The sequence below is a fragment of the Scyliorhinus canicula genome, chromosome 16 (genome assembly GCF_902713615.1).
Source record: "Scyliorhinus canicula chromosome 16, sScyCan1.1, whole genome shotgun sequence".
NCBI lineage: Eukaryota > Metazoa > Chordata > Chondrichthyes > Carcharhiniformes > Scyliorhinidae > Scyliorhinus > Scyliorhinus canicula.
This window is the reverse complement of record NC_052161.1, coordinates 9,344,965-9,366,659: the sequence shown is the minus strand read 5'-3', so window position 1 is coordinate 9,366,659 and position 21,695 is coordinate 9,344,965. Positions and strand designations below refer to the sequence as shown.

The window sequence follows — 21,695 nt, the reverse complement described above, 5'->3', positions numbered from 1 at the left end:
CGAGGGAGTGCTGCGGCACCGAGGGAGCGCTGCGGTACCCAGGGAGCGCTGCGGTACCGAGGGAGTGCTGCAGTGCCGAGGGAGCGCTGCTGTACCGAGGGAGCACTGCGGTACCGAGGGAGTGCTGCAGTACCGAGGGAGCGCTGCGGTACCGAGGGAGCGCTGCTGTACCGAGGGAGCACTGCGGTACCGAGGGAGTGCTGCAGTGCCGAGGGAGCGCTGCTGTACCGAGGGAGTGCTGCGGTGCCGAGGGAGCGCTGCGGTGCCGAGGGAGTGCTGCGGTACCGAGGGAGCGCTGCGGTGCCGAGGGAGTGCTGCGGTACCGAGGGAGTGCTGCGGTACCGAGGGAGTGTCAAATTAAGGGCACATTTGCACACTTAAGTGGACATAATGCATTCCATCGCTCACCTTCAAAGCAGATCAGGAGGTCTATCCCTGGGGCCCGGGTCAATACTTATCCCACAGTCAATGTCACAAAACATTGATCATCTCCACATCTCATTGCTGTTTGTGGGAGCTTGCTGAATGCAAATCGGTTACCATGGGCGGAATTCCCCGACCCCCCGCAGGGTCGGGGAATCGCCCGGGGCCGGCGTAAATCCCGCCACAGCCGTGGCCGGAATTCTCCACCACCCGGGAATCGACGGGAGCGGGAATCACGCCCCGCCGATCGGCGTGCCCCCCGTGACGTTTCTCCGGCCCGCAAAGGGCCGAAGTCCCGCCGCTGACGAAGCCAATCCCGCCAACGTGGTTTGAACCACCTCTGTGCCGGCGGGAATGGCGGCGCGAGCGGGGCCCCGGGTCCTGGGGGGGGGGCGCGGGGCGATCGGACCCCGGGGGGTGCCCCCACGGTGGCCTGGCCCGCGATCAGGGCCCACCAATCGGCGGGCGGGCCTGTGCCGTGGGGGCACTCTTTTTCTCCCGCCGCTGCCACGTCCTCCACCATGGCGGAGGCGGAAGAGAACCCCCCTACCGCGCATGCGCCGGTGGTGACGTCAGCGGCTGCTGATGCACCGGCGCATGCGCGGACCGGCGAAGGCCTTTCGGCCAGCCCCGATGCCGTGCGGCGTAGTGTCAATGGCCGTTGGCGCCAGTCGGTGTAGCGGGAGTCAGTCCAGCGCAGGCCTAGCCTTCTCCGCACCTTTGGGGAGGCCCAACGCCGGAGTGGTTGGCGCCACTCCGCTACGCCGAGACCCCCCCACCCCACCGGGTAGGGGAGAATTTTGCCCCACGTCTCCTCCATCACAACCTTGCTTACACTTCAAATGTACGCCATTGGCTATAAAATGGCTTTGGGACAGTAAATGGTTGTGAATGAAGAGACAGAAAGGCAATATTTTCTTTCATATTTTGTGAGATCTTTATCCTATTCTAGCTAAATATGGTTACGTCACCATTGGCTATGCCAGGACCAGTCCGAAGACATTCTGAATTCAGTTGGTGCGTTCTTCAACATGAAAGGAAGTCCTAAATTCCTCATGGTAAATGACTAGGCTGCCGTGGTCCTTCGAGCCTATTCTACCACATGGTTAGATCATGGCTGATTTATTCTTCCATATTCTTACACCACAAAAAATGCCTCCCTGTTGACCTCCCTACATTTACAGCCTTTTTTGGGTGGAGCGAATTTCAGAATAACACTAAGTGCTCCCTGATTCACTCCTAAATGACCTAATTCTAAATATAAGATTATGATTTGATTTGATTTATTGCCACGTGTACCGAAGTACAGTGAAAAGTATTTTTCTGCGGCCGAGGGAATGTACACAGTACGTACATAGTAGGCATAAGAATAATCAACAGAGAACATTGACAAATGGTACATCGACAAACAGTGATTGGTTACAGTGCGGAACAAGGGGCCAAACAAAGCGAATACATGAGCAAGAGTAGCATAGGGCATCGTGAATAGTGTTCTTACAGGGAACAGATCAGTCTGAGGGAGAGTCGTTGAGGAGTCTCGTAGCTGTGGGGAAGAAGCTGTTCCTATGTCTGGATGTGCGAGTCTTCGTACTTCTGTACCTTCTGCCTGATGGAAGGGTCTGGAAGAAGGCAAAGCCTGGGTGGGAGGGGTCTCTGACAGTGCTGTCTGCCTTCCTGAGGCAGCGGGAGGTGTAAACAGAATCAATGGGAGGGTGGCAGGCTTGTGTGATGCATTTGGTTGAGTTCACCACACTTATAGAACATAGAACATAGAACAGTACAGCACAGAACAGGCCCTTCGGCCCTCGATGTTGTGCCGAGCAATGATCACCCTACTCAAACCCACGAATCCACCCTATATCCGTAACCCAACAACCCCCCCCCCCCCTTACTTTTTAGGACACTACGGGCAATTTAGCATGGCCAATCCACCTAACCCACACATCTTTGGACTGTCGGAGGAAACCGGAGCACCCGGAGGAAACCCACGCACACACGGGGAGGACGTGCAGACTCCGCATAGACAGTGACCCAGTCGGGAATCGAACCTGGGACCCTGGAGCTGTGAAGCATTTATGCTAACCACCATGCTACCGTGCTGGACTGAGCAATTGCCGTACCAAGCTGTGATGCAGTCTGATAGGATGCTCTCTGTTGCACAGATGTAGAAGTTTGTGAGAGTCGATGCAGACATGCCGAATTTCTTTAGCTTCCGCAGGAAGTGGAGACGTTGTTGGGCTTCCTTGACTGTCTTGATTGTGCCATCTGTTCTGGAACGTACGGTGGTCTAGCTGGGCCTCTGGGCTCATTGGCACTGTAAAGGATTATTTGGAGGCTTGTCAGCTCTCACTGTTAGATGGGCCTCCCTTTATCTGCCAGGGCTCTGGGAAGTGAATACTGGGGAGGGTGTATAACAGGATGAATGTCTGTCACAATGAGCATTGAGCCGGCAGTTACTGAGCTTTGCATTGTAAAATTCATTGATGCTGTTGGGCTGCGTTTTTACGTCACTGCATTCAGAAAAGTAAATATTGTGGTTTCTGACTTTTGAATTCATTATGGTGTGGTTGCCATGTTAACCATGACTTGCCTTTCTTCGCTAACAGGACAATGGGATCAAGTTGGACAAACATGTACCCGACCAGGAAAGAGCGAAAAAGAAAGCAGCAAGGCGGAGGGCCAAGAAAAAGGTTTTTGTTTTGCTTGTTGGCTTTCCAGTGGCGAGTAACATTCCTGCCGGAGGAAAGAATGGGTTAATCCCAGTAAGCCCCGGTAGATTGGTAATGTCGTGTATGAATTTGGATGCCGGGTGCGATGCCAGATAGGTTGGCCGTACTTCCCAGCGATTGTCGAATCAAAGGGTACGTTCCTTCAGTTGTTCGTAATGGGGAGAGTACAGACCACACTCAACCAGCCCACATTTCCAAATCCCAAACCAAAATGTCCACTGTTCTGCGATTGGGCAGCACTTGACGAACAATCCTGAGTGCGTTAACAGCTACACTCGTAACCGATGTAAGATAATCAGTTGGGCTAGTAAAATGGCTCGTTAACCCATGTTGGAAACGATATACACAGGGAACTGTTCTCTTCAAACTAAAGGAATATGTTCCAAGTCTAGCGCCTTTTTTGGGGGGTTTAGAAGCCAACAGTTCTCTGCTGCTTCAAGGCGATGCCTCTGCCAATCAGAGTCGACTCGCCAACCAGTCAGCACCCGTTTCTCCTTTAGTACAAATTGGCGTGATTGTTAGAAATTTGGCATTCTTGCATTTCTTCCAAGAGTGCGAGGTGAGAAGCACCAGCAGCAAGGGTTGAAGCAGCCCATGTCCAAACCCAGCAGGACCTGGACAATATCCAGCTAGACCTGGACAATATCCAGAAGCCCTAGTCCAAATCCAGCTGGACCTGGACAATATACAGCAGCCCATGTCCAAATCCAGCTGGACCTGGACAATATACAGCAGCCCATGTCCAAATCCAGTAGCCCATGTCCAAATCCAGCTGCACCTGGACAATATCCAGCAGCCCATGTCCAAATCCAGTAGCCCATGCCCAAATCCAGCAGGACCTGGACAATATCCAGCAGCCCATGTCCAAATCCAGTAGCCCATGTCCAAATCCAGCAGGACCTGGACAATATCCAGCAGCCCATGTCCAAATCCAGTTGGACCTGGACAATATCCAGCTGGACCTGGACAATATCCAGCAGCCCATGTCCAAATCCAGTAGCCCATGTCCAAATCCAGCTGGACCTGGACAATATCCAGCAGCCCATGTCCAAATCTAGTAGCCCATGTCCAAATTCAGTTGGACCTGGACAATATCCAGCAGGACCTGGACAATATCCAGCAGGACCTGGACAATATCCAGCAGCCCATGTCCAAATCTAGTAGCCCATGTCCAAATCCAGCTGGACCTGGACAATATCCAGCTGGACCTGGACAATATCCAGCAGCCCATGTCCAAATCTAGTAGCCCATGTCCAAATCCAGCTGGACCGGGAAAATATCCAGCAGCCCATGTCCAAATCCAGCTGGACCTGGACAATATCCAGCAGCCCATGTCCAAATCCAGCTGGACCTGGACAATATCCAGCAGCCCATGTCCAAATCCAGCTGGACCTGGACAATATCCAGCAGCCCATGTCCAAATCCAGCTGGACCTGGACAATATCCAGCAGCCCATGTCCAAATCCAGTAGCCCATGCCCAAATCCAGCAGGACCTGGACAATATCCAGCAGTACACGTACTCCTAAATAAGACGCAGTTGATTGTTAACATATAAACTGCACTCATCTAGTCATACTTCCAGTCATAGTGTACACTTTACCCCAAATGATCTGTTTGAAATTATGTGTTTTTCTTTAGATCTCTGTTATCCTGAATTCATCAAATAGATGCATGTGCAGCATTGAATTCCTTTGTCGTTTGCTTAGAGGTGACTGGTAACCTGATCCTCTTTTTCCGACCTGGCTGCATTTTTCCAAAGGCCCTGTTTAGTTTGTCGCTGTACTTTTTGACACACAACCTTCACTTTTTAATAATAATAATCTTTGTTATTATTGTCATAAGTAGGCTGACATTAACACTGCAATGAAGTTGCTGCACCAGCAGCAAGGGTTGAAGCAGCCCATGTCCAAACCCAGCAGGACCTGGACAATATCCAGCTAGACCTGGACAATATCCAGAAGCCCTAGTCCAAATCCAGCTGGACCTGGACAATATACAGCAGCCCATGTCCAAATCCAGTAGCCCATGTCCAAATCCAGCTGCACCTGGACAATATCCAGCAGCCCATGTCCAAATCCAGTAGCCCATGCCCAAATCCAGCAGGACCTGGACAATATCCAGCAGCCCATGTCCAAATCCAGTAGCCCATGTCCAAATCCAGCAGGACCTGGACAATATCCAGCAGCCCATGTCCAAATCCAGTTGGACCTGGACAATATCCAGCTGGACCTGGACAATATCCAGCAGCCCATGTCCAAATCCAGTAGCCCATGTCCAAATCCAGCTGGACCTGGACAATATCCAGCAGCCCATGTCCAAATCTAGTAGCCCATGTCCAAATTCAGTTGGACCTGGACAATATCCAGCAGGACCTGGACAATATCCAGCAGCCCATGTCCAAATCTAGTAGCCCATGTCCAAATCCAGCTGGACCTGGACAATATCCAGCTGGACCTGGACAATATCCAGCAGCCCATGTCCAAATCTAGTAGCCCATGTCCAAATCCAGCTGGACCGGGAAAATATCCAGCAGCCCATGTCCAAATCCAGCTGGACCTGGACAATATCCAGCAGCCCATGTCCAAATCTAGTAGCCCATGTCCAAATTCAGTTGGACCTGGACAATATCCAGCAGGACCTGGACAATATCCAGCAGCCCATGTCCAAATCTAGTAGCCCATGTCCAAATCCAGCTGGACCTGGACAATATCCAGCTGGACCTGGACAATATCCAGCAGCCCATGTCCAAATCTAGTAGCCCATGTCCAAATCCAGCTGGACCGGGAAAATATCCAGCAGCCCATGTCCAAATCCAGCTGGACCTGGACAATATCCAGCAGCCCATGTCCAAATCCAGCAGCCCATGTCCAAATCCAGCTGGACCTGGACAATATCCAGCAGCCCATGTCCAAATCCAGCTGGACCTGGACAATATCCAGCAGCCCATGTCCAAATCCAGCTGGACCTGGACAATATCCAGCAGCCCATGTCCAAATCCAGCTGGACCTGGACAATATCCAGCAGCCCATGTCCAAATCCAGTAGCCCATGCCCAAATCCAGCAGGACCTGGACAATATCCAGCAGTACACGTACTCCTAAATAAGACGCAGTTGATTGTTAACATATAAACTGCACTCATCTAGTCATACTTCCAGTCATAGTGTACACTTTACCCCAAATGATCTGTTTGAAATTATGTGTTTTTCTTTAGATCTCTGTTATCCTGAATTCATCAAATAGATGCATGTGCAGCATTGAATTCCTTTGTCGTTTGCTTAGAGGTGACTGGTAACCTGATCCTCTTTTTCCGACCTGGCTGCATTTTTCCAAAGGCCCTGTTTAGTTTGTCGCTGTACTTTTTGACACACAACCTTCACTTTTTAATAATAATAATCTTTGTTATTATTGTCATAAGTAGGCTGACATTAACACTGCAATGAAGTTACTGTGAAAAGCCCCTAGTCGCCACATTCCAGCGCCTGTTCGGGTACACAGAGGGAGAATTCAGAATGTCCAAATTACCCAATAGCACGTCTTTCGGGACTTGTGGGAGGAAACCGGAGCACCCGGAGGAAACCCACGCAGACACGGGGAAAACGTGCAGACTCCGCACAGACAGTGACCCAAGCTGGGTCCCCCCCCCCTCCCCCCTCCCCGACACTGCCGCACCTCGAGGACCGCGGGCAGATCAGGGTGGCATGACGATGCCTGTGACACCGGTAACTTGGGCGGGGCCCTCTGGGCCCCAGACCCTTCAGAGGCCGTCTGCCAAACGCATCAAGGGCCACAGGGCGTGGAAGGCTCTCTCCACCTCCTGATGTGCATCCTGGGGACCCAACTAGACATTGCTATAGATCACAGAGGACCAAGGAGATTGAGGAGCAGTGAATGGACATGGGGGTGGGGGTAGCAATCTGTAGCTCGGGGTAATTGGGCTGGTTTAGCACAGGGCTGGCTTTTAAAGCAGACCAAGGCAAGCCAGCAGCGCGGGTTCAATTCCCGTACCAGCCTCCTCGAACAGGCGCCGGAATGTGGCGACTAGGGGCTTTTCACAGTAACTTCATTTGAAGCCCACTCGTGACAATAAGCGATTTTCATTTCATGGAAATCTATCACAGTAAAGTGTTCACTATTAAAACATGTCACACCTCATACATGTGAAGCCTCTGTCACATTAATCTTCACAGTGGGTATGCCCATTCCCCTGCGTGCCCCCCCCCCCCCTCCCCCCGGCCCTCCCTCCCCGATACAGCCCCCGTTCAGAGGATGGGTGTGAGCACGCTGCCAGCAGAAAGGCAGGAGTCAGATCTCAGAAAGTGAGGAGCACCAGAGCTTTCCTCACAGCGAGTTCTGGGAAAATGGGGGATGGGAGGGAAATGGGGGTTGGGGGTAATGGGGGGGGGGGAATGGGGGAGGTTGAGATGATGGACACATGTTCGTCCTAGGAAAATCTGGAGATGAACTGGTCCTCCTGGTATGTTGGGTCCTTACCGCCGTCCATCCTCCGTTCTCTGGTTCCTCCTCCTGGACCCCCCTCATCCTCAGACGAGGCCGCATGCCCCCTCAGCTCCTCCAGCATATCGCGCCGCCGCTGTGCCAGATTGTGGTGGACATAGCGGACCACCATATAGCATGAGACCCTCTGGACGGTGTATTGCAGGGCACCATAAGGGCAATCAAGGCATTGAAACCGCCATTTCAGCAGGTCGATGCACCGCTCGCCGACAGCACAGCTGGCAATGTGGGCCTCATTATAACCAGTCTTGGCCTTGGCCTCAGGCCTCCACACCGGTGTCATCAGCCGTGACCTTCCTGAGTATCGCCTGTCCAACAAGAGCCAACCCTTCACCATGCCCTCGAAGACACCGAGGATCTGCGAGTGCCCAGGATGTACGCTGCGTCATGCACACTCTCGGTAGAAGGGAAACATGCTCATGATTCGGAAGCGGTGGTGGCACATGATCTGAACATTCAGGGAGTGGAACCCCTTCCTGTTAATATTGGGCACTCTCTGTTGCCCCATTGCCCGCAGGCTGACATGCTTGCCATCGATTGCACCCAGCGATGGTAGCCAATCCTGCAGCTTGGGCATCTTGGTGGGCCTGGACCAACTCGAAGGTGATGTAGTTCGATGCCCGGGCATACAGAATATGCGTCACCTGTGGGTGGAAGATTATGATATGCCACAAGTCTCCGCTCCTGCCCTGGAATGACCCGGTGGCAGAAAGGTTGAGGGCTGCAGTGATCTTCATGGCCACCGGGAGCAGGTGTCCTCCTCCATGAGGACGTGTTGCAGGTGCTGCACTGTCTCTCTGCTGAGACACAATCTTCTGTGGCACATGGTGTCCGTCAGCTCATTGAATGGCCAACGAGGCCTGTACACCTTGGGTCGCCGCTGGCCTCCCCTTCTCGTTCCCGCCACAGCCTGATGGGCGGCGGCACCTTGCACACGATATGTCGCCTCCAGCGAGTGTTGGCGTTGCTGCTGTCTTCGGTGTCTGGCCCCCTCAGTTGCCACAAGCAGGCAAGGGCAGACTCCACGAGATCAACTCCAGCAAACATAGCTTTATCTGGAACAAATGGCAGAAGGAGAGAGAACAACTTTGAAAGTTAATGCGATGATTAATATTTCTTTCAATTTTAGCTGCATGTGAGACCTTGTCCTGAAACAACTTGTTCTGTAGATGTTGAGAGGAAGACGGAAACTTTGTACTGATCCTTTGAAAATGCTTTTTCCTTATAGCGTCAGAAGGAAAGAAAGAAACTCGAAAAAGGAAAAAGCAATGAAGTGAACAGACAGGTAAGGAAAGAAGTAGTACCATTAGATATTCTCTTCATTCCAACCAGGTGTTTGGAAAGAAGAGGCCGAATGGAATTTTGCTATGATTGCTGGAGATTCCCTGGAGAGCAGATAATTTGAGACATTGTGGTTAGATTTAGGTAAGCTAGTCATGGGATCTGAGTGGGATAAAGATGATGTAATTAATGGGAGGAGCCAGGTCTGTCTGTAGTTTTGCAGTTTGATCTAGGCTTGGCAGTCGGCTAGAAGCTTTAAACTGCGCAGAAGCTTTTGCCAAATGCTGCCAGCTTAAGCAGGCATGTGACAAAGACAGAAGGATCTGCAGGCTGCTTAAGGAGGGGAGGGGGTCCAACCCCGGGGAGGGGGCCTCCACTGTGGTCTGGCCTGCGAAAGGGGCCCACAAATCGGCGAGCCGGTCTCTCGGGCTGGGGGTCTCCTTTCTTCCGCGCCGGCCCCTGTAGCCCTACGCCATGTTGCGTCGGGGCCGGCGCGGAGAAGGGAGCAACTACGTATGCGCGCGATGGCGCCGCCACCACTGCACATGCGCGGACCCCGCAGCACTTAGTCGACGCTGGGATCAGCAGCTGTAGTGGCGTGGGTCCCGTCGGGGCCAGAATTGCTGATCCTGAGGCCATGTTGATGCCGTCGGGAAAGGCGGCGGTGTTTATGACGGCAGCCCCTGCGTTTGCTAACTTTATTTACAAATATTTTTTGACCTGTAATGGGCTTTGCTTAATTGGAGATAGAGAAGTTAGTAGTAAAAAGGGTTTTCTTTAATTTTAAGAATTCAACTGTTAATTGAAAAGGTATTTTCTGTGATAATGTGTTTAATTCTGTGTTAATAAAGTTTGATTAATGTGAAAGATACCTGTTAGTCAATGAAATCACTCCTGCAGCAAAACATCTTTTCCTCACCGTTTTAAAAATAAAAAGAAAGTGTTTGAGGTTCCAGTCCGGTATCCTCTCAATCGGTTTTCCTGGCGGAAAAGACTACCAAAACGGAGAATCCACCCCAGGCTGTTGCTGGGATCTGTGCAAATCACCTTCACCTTAAAATAATTCCCTATATATACTCATCACTTTTAGTGACACTCTGTGAGATGTGATGCGCCGGTCTTGTTTCATTTTAATAGTTTCAAAAATTGAGCGGCAGAATCTTTTACGTCTGTAGGAAAATGAAGACAGCTATAGTACTGAAGAGATTGAAGAAACTGTTCGAATACAGAACATTCCGGAGTGTACAGAAGGAGCGAAGGAGACATCACAGCCTCTGGGCATCTTTGGGAATGGGAATAATATATCTGTGGCAGCGACGATGGATGAGGTTAGGCCACAAAGAATTTCAGCTACTTTACCATTTGGTCTGTTTTAAAAGGTGACACCGTTTACAATCCGGAATACTTGATGACTTGTCAGTGTTTAATTTTGTTTTTCCAATTAAGGGGCAATTTAGCGTGGCCAATCCACCTATCCTGCACATCTTTGGGTTGAGACATGGGGTGAATGTGCAAACTCCACACGGACAGTGACCCGGGGCCGGGATCAATCCCGGGTCCTTGGTGCCGTGAGGCAGCAGTGCTAACACCACTGTGCCACCGTGCCGCCCATTTAAACTTGTTTTGACCTTTGGACGGAGGGGGTGGGGAGGAAAGTGCCTGTTTAAAGCCAAGTATTTTCACACTTTTTCTCAAACAAAGCTCCTTCTGCCTGCATTGCACCTTATTCAACCAAGGGAAGGGGTGGGGGGGGGGGGGGGGGGGGGGGGGGGGCGCCATTCCCTGGTTCAAATGCCTTGACCAATCAGAGTAGACTTGCCTGGCTTGAATTTGAACAAAAGCTTGGCAGTTAACTATTCCCTGGTGCATTATCAGTGGCAACAGCTCTACCAATCAGAGTCCACTACCAACTAACGAGCGCACTCTTCTCACTTCTCTTCCTTTGCTAGAATCTCTCAGCTGGTTGCAGCTTCTGAAATGAATCAATGTTTTCACTGCATTTGTGAAAGCGAATTGAAATTCACTTTAAAAAAAAAAAAATCAGACGAATAAATTAATCTATTTGTGCTTAACCTTTTCTAGGCTTGGTAATGCATTGCATCCAGTAAATAAGTTGATATTTCCTCATCGTGATTGCTAGTTTTCTTTTTCGTTCTGGTGACTGAAATAGGGCAGTGGCAGCTTGTTAACAGAGCGAAAGTGCTTCAGGGTGTTCCGTCTGCCTTTCCAGGCGTGAGGACTCCCCCAATGGGAGAAGGCACGCCGAGATGGATTTAGGCACCGAGACAGGGGTTTCAACGCTTCAGGAGTACACCCTGTAGATGAGGACCAGGCAATTAATCTGGACACGTGTCTTTCTGCTGGGTTCAGTTCCAGGCAGCAATATTACAGGTTCCAGCAGCTTGGAGGGGGTCCTGTGACACCCCTCCCGCTCCTTCTCCTGGGTTTCCAGATTTGGAATGTTGAGAGGTTTAATAGAGGAGTCGGATACCCTTTCGCCCCTCAAAGACATAGCGACGTGTGGCCAGAGCTCCGTCTTAGAAATGTAAAGGGTGTTGGTACAATTCTTTGGAATTTGACTTGCTGCAGTCTCAGGAGGCGTCCGTGCTTCTTTAAAGATAACAAAGTGCCTGCTGGTTTTCTGAAAGCGAGATATTCCTTTGGTAAGAGTCCGATCTGCTCAGGCATTTCTGGGTAAAGCCTTTGTCCATTTGTTAAATCCTACAATAATTTTATAAAGCAGATATTTATTTTTAGTCCTTTCTGCTGGATGGGACAGTCCCCATATCGGCCTCACTCAAAGTCACACCCCTCCTGTCGCTGACCACTGACCAAATCAAATAACTGACGCAGCAAGCAACTGCTCCCTCCCTGATGCATTGCAGTATCGGTACCTCGGCCTCCAGCTCATTAACTCAGAACCAAGGCTCCCTGAGCTGCAGACATTACTTGCAGATGTGGCTGGGTTACATTGGATTACATGGTGTCCATGAGGCCCCACAGGCTGCAGCCGCGACACATCGTCTGCGCTGCCATTCATCTTGGGTTTTGATTAACTTGGTAAGAAGTTTTACAACACCAGGTTAAAGTCCAACAGGTTCACCTGAGGAAGGAGCAGTGCTCCGAAAGCTAGTGTTTGAAACAAACCTGTTGGACATTAACCTGGTGCTGTAAGACTTTTTACTGTGCTCACCCCAGTCCAACGCCGGCATCGCCACATCTTGATTAACTTGTTAATGATTTATCTAATTATCATAGATTATCATAGAATTTACAGTGCAGAAGGAGGCCATTCGGCCCATTGAGTCTGCACCGGCTCTTGGAAAGAGCACCCTACCCGAGGTCAACACCTCCACCCTATCCCCATAACCCAGTAACCGCACCCAACACTAAGGGCAATTTTGGACACTAAGGGCAATTTATCATGGCCAATCCACCTAACCTGCACATCTTTGGACTGTGGGAGGAAACCGGAGCACCCGGAGGAAACCCACGCACACACGGGGAGGATGTGCAGACTCCGCACAGACAGTGACCCAAGCCGGAATCGAACCTGGGACCCTGGAGCTGTGAAGCGATTGTGCTATCCAGAATGCTACCGTGCTGCCCTGTTGTTTTAATTGGTGCCCCTCCGTGTCACCAATTACTGTACTAATTTCAACCTTCGTAATACATCAAATTCTACCACTTAAAAATGAAACAGTAGGGGCGGCGCTGTGGTTAGCATTGCTGCCTCACGGCGCCGAGGACCCGGGTGCTATCCTGGCCCCGGGTCACTGTCCGCGTGGAGTTTGCCACATTCTCCCCGTGTCTGCGTGGGTCTCACCCCCACAACCCAAAGATGTGCAGGGTAGGTGGATTGGCCTCGCTAAATTGCTCCACAATTGGAAAAATTAAAAAAGAATGGTAGGTTTCTCTCCGCTGGAACCTCGCAATGAATTGTAAGGTAGCTTAACTTCAGGGTTCGAAAAATATCTTTTTCTAATTTTCAGCCCTTTGCACACAAAGTTCTTGATTGGGTGAGAAGCTGTTGTCAGACTAGGGCGTGGGCATTACTTTGACAAAGAGTCATCCAGCCGTGAAACATTAGCTTCTTTCTCTCTCCGCAGAGATCCTGTCAGACCTGCTGAGATTTTTCCAGCATTTTCTGTTTGTGGGCAACATTGGCGAGACCAGTGTTCATTGCCCTTCACTAATGTCCCTCTTTTAAAAAAATATATATTTAGAGTACCCAATTCATTTTTTCCAATTCAGGGGCAATTTAGCATGGCCAATCCGCCTACCCTGCACATCTTTTGGGTTGTGGGGGCGAAACCCACGCAGACACGGGGAGAATGTGCAAACTCCACACGGACAGTGACCCAGAATCGAACCTGAGACCTCGGCGCCGTGAGACTGCAGTGCCAACCACTGCGCCACCATGCTGCCCTACTAATTTCCCTCTTTAAAGGTGATGGGGAGCTGCCTTCTGGAACCACTGTAGTCCTTGCGGTGTAGGTCCACCCACAGTGCTGTTAGGGAGGGAGTTCCAGTGTGTTGACCCAGGTAGGAATGGGGATACAGTTTCAAAGTCGGGATAATGAGTGCGTTGGAGGGGAAACTGCGGTAGCGTTCCCGTGGGTCTCCTGTCCTTTTCCATCCAGATGGTTGAAGCCAAAGGTTTAGAAGATGTTGTTGAAGGAACCTTGGTGAGTTCCTCCTGTAGTGCCTCCTGTAGATGGTATACTACATGGCTGCCACTGTGCGTCTGTGTTGGAGGAAGTGAGCGTTGAAGGTGATGGAAGGAGCGCCAATCAAACGGGCCACTTTGTCCTGGATGGTGTCGAATGGAGTGTTGTTGGAGCTGCACTCATCCAGGCAAGCGGAGAGTATGCCATCACACTCCTGACTTGTGCCTTACAGATGATGGTGGACAGGCTTTGGTGAGTCAGGACTAGATAATGACCAAATAATGCGTTTTAATAATGTTGGTAGGGACACTTGTTGGGGAGTTGAGGGAGCTCCCTTCTTTTCTCAGAAAGGATCCCAAGGTCTTTATCTGTATCCACTTGAGAGGGCAGGTGTGGTGTCATTTTAATGCCTCATTTGAAAGATGGCATCTCTGATAGTGTGGCACTCCTTCGGTACTCTCCTGGGAGTGCCAGCCTGGATTTGACCTCAAGTTTTTGAAAGTTGGCAGGCTCAATCTGTACAAACATAACGATGAATGGTAACATACATGTGTGTCATCGGATGACGTCAATCACCTCTGGCACTCACTTGGATCAAGTAGTTGCCATTGTCTTATTTTGAAAACCAGAGAGAACGGTGAACCCCTCAGGCGATGCACAAGCTGTTGGCAGGTATATCAGGCTGGACAATGCGTGTCAGTGTGACTGATGGGTTTGTTCAATCGTAAACAGTGGCCTTTATTCATTTCCCATTTCGTCTATTTCAGTTCACAGCAGGATGAAAAGTCAGAAACCATTTTGGGGACTTTTACCTTTTCTGATCCGGGAGGGATTTTTGGCATTAATTCGTGTAATATTCCCGATAAGGTCTAATTCGGTGTACACCATTCTCAGACACACTGGCCATTGAGAACTTTAATTTGTGATCCTGTTGAAACTGCTGATTGGACGCCCTTGCTTCCTGCTGATAGGTTCAGATCGCCCACCTATTGATTGACACCTATTCCCGCTCAGCGCTCTGATAGTCATCAAAGCCAGCAATGAAAACTGAAAATGCTGGAAAACCCTCCACTGCTCAGGTAGCACCTGTGGCAGGAGGAATAGTAAAATGCAGAGTTAATGCGTCGCCCCGATTACCTCTCGTCAAAGTTCAGAATAAGAGGTAGCAAATTTAGAACTGATTTGAGGAGAAACTCCTTCTCCCAAAGGGTTGTGAATCTGTGGGATTCGCTACCCCAGAGTGCGGTGTATGCTGGGACAGTGAGTAAATTTAAGGAGGAGGTAGACAGATGTTTAATTGGTGATGGGTTGAAGGGTTATGGAGACCGGGCAGGATGGTAGTGAGGCCAGGATGGGATCAGCCAGGATCACACTGAGGGAGTTAGGCTCGGGAGGCTAAAGTGCCGACTCCCGCTCCTCGGGTCATGTGTTCTAGGGAGGAGAGGCTCTGGCTGATTTCACAATCCAGCTCTTGGCTCTGTAACATTGTAGGTAGCAAGGGCGGGATTCTCCGATCCCCCGCCGGGTCGGAGAATCGCCGGGGGACGGCGTGAATCGTGCTCCAACGCCGGCTACCGAATTCTCCGCCGGCAGTTTTCGGGCGGGGGCGGGGAACACGCCGTGCCGGTCGGGGGCCGTTGGCAGTGCCCCTCCCCTCCCCCCCGCGCCCTGATGGGCCGAGCAGCCGCCCATTTTCGGCCAGTCCCGCCGGCATGAAATGGACATGGTCCATCACGGCGAGACCTTGCTTGTAGGCTGGCTAGGTGAGACCTCGGGGGGGGGGATGGGAGGTGACCCAGGGGGCCCCCACGATGGCCTGGCCCGCGATCGGGGCCCATCGATCTGCGGGCGGGCGGGCCTGTGCCATGGGGGCACTCCTCCCTTCCGCGCCGGCCTCTGTACGGCTCCGCCATGGCTGACGTGGAGAAGAACCGCCCTGCGCATGCGCAGGAAACATGCCGGCTGGAAACCCACGCTGGCGGTTCTGTGCATGCGCCAACTCGCGCCGGCCCTTCGCCAACCCTTCCGGCGCAGCCTAGCCCCCGGAAGTGCGGAGGATTCCGCAGCTTCTGGTTGGCCCGATGCCGGAGTGGTTCACACCGCTCAGGGCGCCGGCGTCTGGCCTTCCCTCTGTTTGCGGGAGAATCCCGCCCCAGATGAGGGAACATATCAGCCATGATAGAACGGTGGAGCAGACTCGATGGGACGAATGGCCTAATTCTGCTCCTATATCTTATGAACTTACGAACTTTTGAAAATAAAGCATTGGGAATCCCCACACCGATATCTTTCAAAATTTGTTAGAATTGTGTCTTTTTTAGATAGATAGAATTTACAGTGCAGAAGGAGGCCATTCGGCCCAGCGAGTCTGCACCGGCTCTTGGAAAGAGCACCTAATCCACCTCACTTCCACCCTATCCCCATAACCCAGTAACCCCACCCAACACTAAGGGCAATTTTGGACACCTAAGGGCAATTTAACATGGACCGTGTTGCCCGTGGCTTGATTGCATTCATTTAGCACTTTTCACAATGTCTCCAAACACTGTACAGCTAATCAAGTACTTCTAAACGGCTGTTGTGATGTGGGAAACATGGCAACTGGTGTGTGCACAGAGTGCACATGGTAGCATGGTGGTTAGCATAAATGCTTCACAGCTCCAGGGTCCCAGGTTCGATTCCCGGCTGGGTCACTGTCTGTGCGGAGTCTGCACGTCCTCCCCGTGTGTGCGTGGGTTTCCTCCAGGTGCTCCGGTTTCCTCCCACAGTCCAAAGATGTGCGGGTTAGGTGGATTGGCCATGCTAAATTGCCCGTAGTGTCCTAAAAAGTAAGGTTAAGTGGGAGGTTGTTGGGTTACGGGTATAGTGTGGATACGTGGGTTTGAGAAAGCGTGATCATGGCTCGGCACAACATCGAGGGCCGAAGGGCCTGTTCTGTGCTGTACTGTTCTATGTTCTATAAACAGCAATGCGTCAGTGACCAGAACATCTGATATTGGTTAGCCAGGATACTGGGTATAACTCTCGTGCGCTTCTTTGAGATATCGCCATGTGATCTTTTACCTCCAACCTGGGAGGAGGGGCCTCAGCTTTGCATCTCATCAAAATGGCAGCAACACCCACAGTGCAGCGCACCCTCGGTACCGCACAGGTTATGCCAGCCTATGTATTGTGTTCAAGCCATGGACTGGAGCTTCAATTCATAGATGATTGACTTGGAGTCAATAATGCAACCCCCTGATCCCGTGCCGAATGCTTTAATAGATTAGTAAATAGCAAGGTTGGCCTCAATTTATTTTGAAAAGGAGAGATTATAATTGCGTGAACCTTATTTGAATTATGAGGAATTCTGTTCCAGAGATTGAGCCGATTATCTGAAAAGACCGGGTCTGATCAGAGAGAGAGACAAAATCTATGGAGAGGGCACTGATTAACGCCGGAGCAATTTATTCGATTCTTTAAGAAGGTTGCTGAACTGGTCTCGAAATACAAGGCGGTGGGGGTGGCTGCATGTAATTCAGGAAGGGTTTTACCACATTCCCACACAATGACAGGTTTTCCGGGTGTGTTCGATTTGGATAGATGGGGAAGTATTTCATAGAACAGTAGCACCTGGAGGTGCGTCATACTAAAAGCCACCACAAGGTGTCACTGCCGCTGCTGTTTGGAGCCTTGGCCAAGGTTGCAGATCAGGCCAATCATGAAACTTTGCTCCAAATATTTCCAGCTCTGCTGTTGAAACTTCAGTGAAAACATCTCATGCACGTGTGTAAATGGGGGATTTTGCCCAAGTTCTGCTGAGGTTACAGCAGACAGAGACAACGGGGAAATATTCTGTGTAAACCTGTTGTGTGAGCCTGCATGCCAGTGTATTGAAAAGATGCTCGACAGAGCAAGCGTGCCCGGAGAATCGCCGCGAATCGCCCGCACGTGGTCTACGCGGTCGGGGGGCCATTGACAGAGATCCCCGCGGCGATTCTGTGAGGACAACTGGCTGAGTACCGACGGCGTGATTCTAACCACGTTTTGCCTGTCGGGAACGGCCACCCTGGGGTGGGGGTGGGGGCCTCACAGACGGGCAGGCAAGCGATCGGGCGGCACAATCTCGGGCCACCATGTCGCACGGGCCAGCCGCCGCCATGCACATGCGTGTACTCCTGACCGGAAGTGCAGGGGCCCTGTATCCGCATCCAGAGCTGCGAGGAGCGCTCCGGGGCCCTGCCAGCCCCCTGCAGGTAGGAGAATCACTCTGGACTTTCTTACGGATGCTGGCCTGGGGACAATAGCTTCATTATTGGAGAATCCCGTCCATGGTTAAGGAAATGGCAAAACCAGCTCGAAGAGTGGGAGTCCTGGAGAAGAGACTTAACTTTGGGAGAATTACAGGATTACATAATGAATCATAGAATTTACAGTGCAGAAGGAGGCCATTCGGCCCATCGAGTCTGCACCGGCTCTTGGAAAGAGCACCCTACCCAAGGTCCACACCTCCACCCTATCTCCATAACCCAGTAACCCACCCAACACTAAAGGCAATTTTGGACACTAAGGGCAATTTATCCTGGCCAATCCACCTAACCTGCACATCTTTGGACTGTGGGAGGAAACCGGAGCACCCGGAGGAAACCCACACACACACGGGGAGGATGTGCAGACTCCGCACAGACAGTGACCCAAGCCGGAATCGAACCTGGGACCCTGGAGCTGTGAAACAATTGCGCTATCCACAATGCTACCGTGCTGCCCTTCAATCATCAGCACAATTTCTATTCGTGTTTGGTTCATTTGCAGGTGAAGTAATTCACAGCCAAGGTCGAGATCAATACTGGACAGCATTTGATAAGATATTAAAAAGCTTTGGAAGATATTTTAAACTTTTAAGTTGTGGAGGGCAAGATCCTAGAAGAAGATCTAGCACACGTTCAATAAAATACCGTCAGCAACAAAAGACCCTGAGAGAGGGAGCCGAAAGATGTCAGAGTGAGGAAGATGGAACTGGTTTAGCACAGTGGACTAAACAGCTGGCTTCTAATGCAGAACAAGGCCAGCAGCACAGGTTCAATTCCCATACCGGCCTCTCCGAACAGGCACCGGAATGTGGCGACTGGGGGCTTTTCACAGTAACTACATTGAAGCCTACTTGTGAAAGTAAGCTATTATTATTAAGACAAAAGACCCCCCCGAACAAGGGAGACGTTATTCAAGTAAATCACAGGATGGTTGCCCACCTTGTCAGTACAATGAAATGCACAAGCCAAAGAGTTTAGCACAGAAGAAATAAATGGCTGAAAAGCAGCTGAAAGATGTAAAAAAGAGCATTTTTACATACTCCCTGTTTGTGTAGGTCTCACCCCCACAACCCAAAGATGTGCAGAGTAGGTGGATTGGCCACGCTACACTGCCACTTAATTGGAAAAATAATTAGATTAAAATTTGAGCATTTTTGAAAATGCTGACACAGTACTCAAACTGCAGAGTGAACAGATGGCTGTGAATGAAGGAAAGCTATCTGAGGTAACTCAAAACCAGCAAAGCATGAAAAAAGTAATTGAAGCTGTTCTGTAGGAAACTGATCGCATCAGAGCTGAACGAGAAGATTTGAAGGGCAAGATTCAAGCTGAGTGTATACGTTTGAAAACACACAATAAACTGAAGACTTCGATGAACGAAGCTGTTCGATATCTGCAGAAACAAATCTTGGAGACGATGTAGCAGGAAATAACGGTCCTCAATTCCACTGTTGGCAACTCAAAGCAGGAGTTGGGAAAACTCAGCCAGATGTAAAGCCAGGCAAAACAGCAGGCAGGAAAGACACGCAAAGAAGTTGCGACCCTAAAGGACTCCTTGACGAATCAATATGTAGCCATCGAAAAATGTGAACGAGAAAGAACATTTGAATATTACTTCAGAAAAAGTTAAAATAGAACGAGCAGTAGCAACAAGATGAAGAACTGCAACTCAGACTGAGTTGACAAAGGGTCAGCAAGAAAATAAACAGCTGATTGTCCTTCAATGTTAAATGCAACAGGAATGCGTGACCATTCAGCAACATGGAACAAAAACTGTCTTAATCAGCAAAATGGAAGGCCAGCGGAAGAAACGCGAGCAGACGCCGCTGGATTTCAGGACAGCTCGAGATGAAGCAAGTGGGACTCGCGAGGAAGAGGGTGGCCTGTTGAAGGGCCATCACACACTGCAAGGATCCCTCGGGTCAAAGGTTGTGGAAGGAATCTGAAAAACCCAAAGTCTGCACAACATGTCGGTGGGTTCTCCTGCGTGAGGTTAAGCCTCATCCAGTTTAAAGTGATGCAAAGGGGCCCACCTGACGGAAGTGAGTGTCATAATATACACCAGTATATCATGGTGCAGACACACACTGATGGACACACACAGGGACCAATCAACATGTACAAACACCGCAGCCAATCACCAGTTAGAATACACACACTATAAAGGCAGAGGGCACCACGGTTCCCGCTCATTCTGGGTGCTGCCTCTCAGTGTAACAAGAACTCATCCAGCCCAGCACAGACTCACACCACGTGCTGAGAGAATCAACTGGTTCGGACAAGGCTTAGGTCTCTAGTTTAAGTTAGCATCATTTAGACCCACAGTCATCGTGTGTTAGTTAGTTAGAAATAGTTAATAAAATTGAGTTGAACCTTCATCGGCGTTGGAAGTGTCTGTTCATCTCTCAGGTCTACACTAGCCGACACTTCAGTGAGGATGGGCAAGTTTTCTGCTGGGGCGGAGGATAGGTGTGGGTGGTGCGCAGGAGTGGGGAGCGTGAACCACTTCCACATCTTCTGGGCGTGTCCAGGACTGAGGGGGTTCTGGGCAGAGGTCCTCGGACGTGATGTCCGAGGTGTTGGGTGTGGTTCCGAGTGCGGAGGTGGTGATATTCGGCATGTCGGAAGACCCAGTAGTCCGGGGGGGGGGGGGGGGGGGAGGAGGAGAGAGGCTGATGGATTGGCCTTTGCCTCCCTGATAGCTCGGAGACTGATTTTGTTGTGTTGGTGGGACTCGGAGCCGCCAAAGCCAGGGGTGTGGGTGAATAACCAGGCAGAATTCCTGTGGTTGGAGAAGGCCAAGCTCGCTCTCTGGGGGTCGGTAGGAGGGTTCACCCAGAGATGGAAACCGTTCACTGATTTCTTCAAGGTGAATTGAGGGGCCAACATGGGATAGGAGGGTGTGGGTAAAGGGGATAAAATGGGGAAGGCGGGATGTGGTGGGTGTTGGTATCGGGGGGGGAGGGGGGAGGTTGGAGATCTATGGTTGTTTGTTGGATTGATATGTTGTCCTTCTGATATTCTGTATATATGTAAAAAAACCTTGAATAAAAATACTTTCAAAACAAAAATGCGGGTGTTGTTTATAAAGAGAAGCACATCTTGAAGGACCGCCAAGAACGAAGCAAATGGAGAGAGAACCAAGCATCAGAAGCACAGGTTACAACTAACATTCTGCCCAACATGAACAGACTGAAGTCTGGAAGAACTGTCAAGCCTCAAGACCGTCTGAATTTCAGCGGGCAGCACGGTGGCGCAGTGGGTTAGCACTGCTGCCTCACGGCGCCGAGGTCCCAGGTTCTATCCCGGCTCTGGGTTACTGTCCGTGTGGAGTTTGCACATTCTCCCCGTGTTTGCGTGGGTTTCGCCCCCACAACCCAAAGATGTGCAGGGTAGGTGGATTGGCCATGCTACATTGCCCCTTAATTGGGAAAAATGAATTGGGTACTCTAAATTTATTTTTAAAAAAAGACCGTCTGAATTTCCAAAGCCCGAGACTTGAGGTGGGGGAGAAGGGATAGCAAGTAAAGATTGTGCTATCAATAGATGTACTGTGTTTGAAGGGAGGAATGTCCTCTTTTGAGAAGGAAGGATGTTGTTTGTGCCTACATGCCATTGTAATGTAAAGGTGCTCAGCGGAGCAAGGGCGAATGTGAGGACTGGAGTACAGTACCTCCCAAAGTATGATGTATGGAGTCACATGGCGATAGATTCAGAGAACAGTCTAGGAAGAACCTGCATGGCAGCAGCACCCTGCAGTAACTGGGATCTGTAGATAGTGAAAGT

At 50.6% G+C, this 21,695-nt stretch overlaps 1 protein-coding gene across 2 annotated transcripts in view; it reads left to right on the top strand.

Annotated features, from left to right (window-relative positions):
- Positions 1-21,695, top strand: part of zgc:123010 (uncharacterized protein LOC641500 homolog) — a 165,314-nt gene that overhangs the window by 46,910 nt on the left and 96,709 nt on the right. For both annotated transcript variants that reach the window (XM_038822347.1, XM_038822346.1), the window contains exons 3-5: positions 3,030-3,113; positions 8,898-8,954; positions 10,126-10,278. In XM_038822347.1, coding sequence (XP_038678275.1) covers positions 3,030-3,113; positions 8,898-8,954; positions 10,126-10,278 — 294 coding nt within the window. The remainder of the gene's footprint in view (positions 1-3,029; positions 3,114-8,897; positions 8,955-10,125; positions 10,279-21,695) is intronic.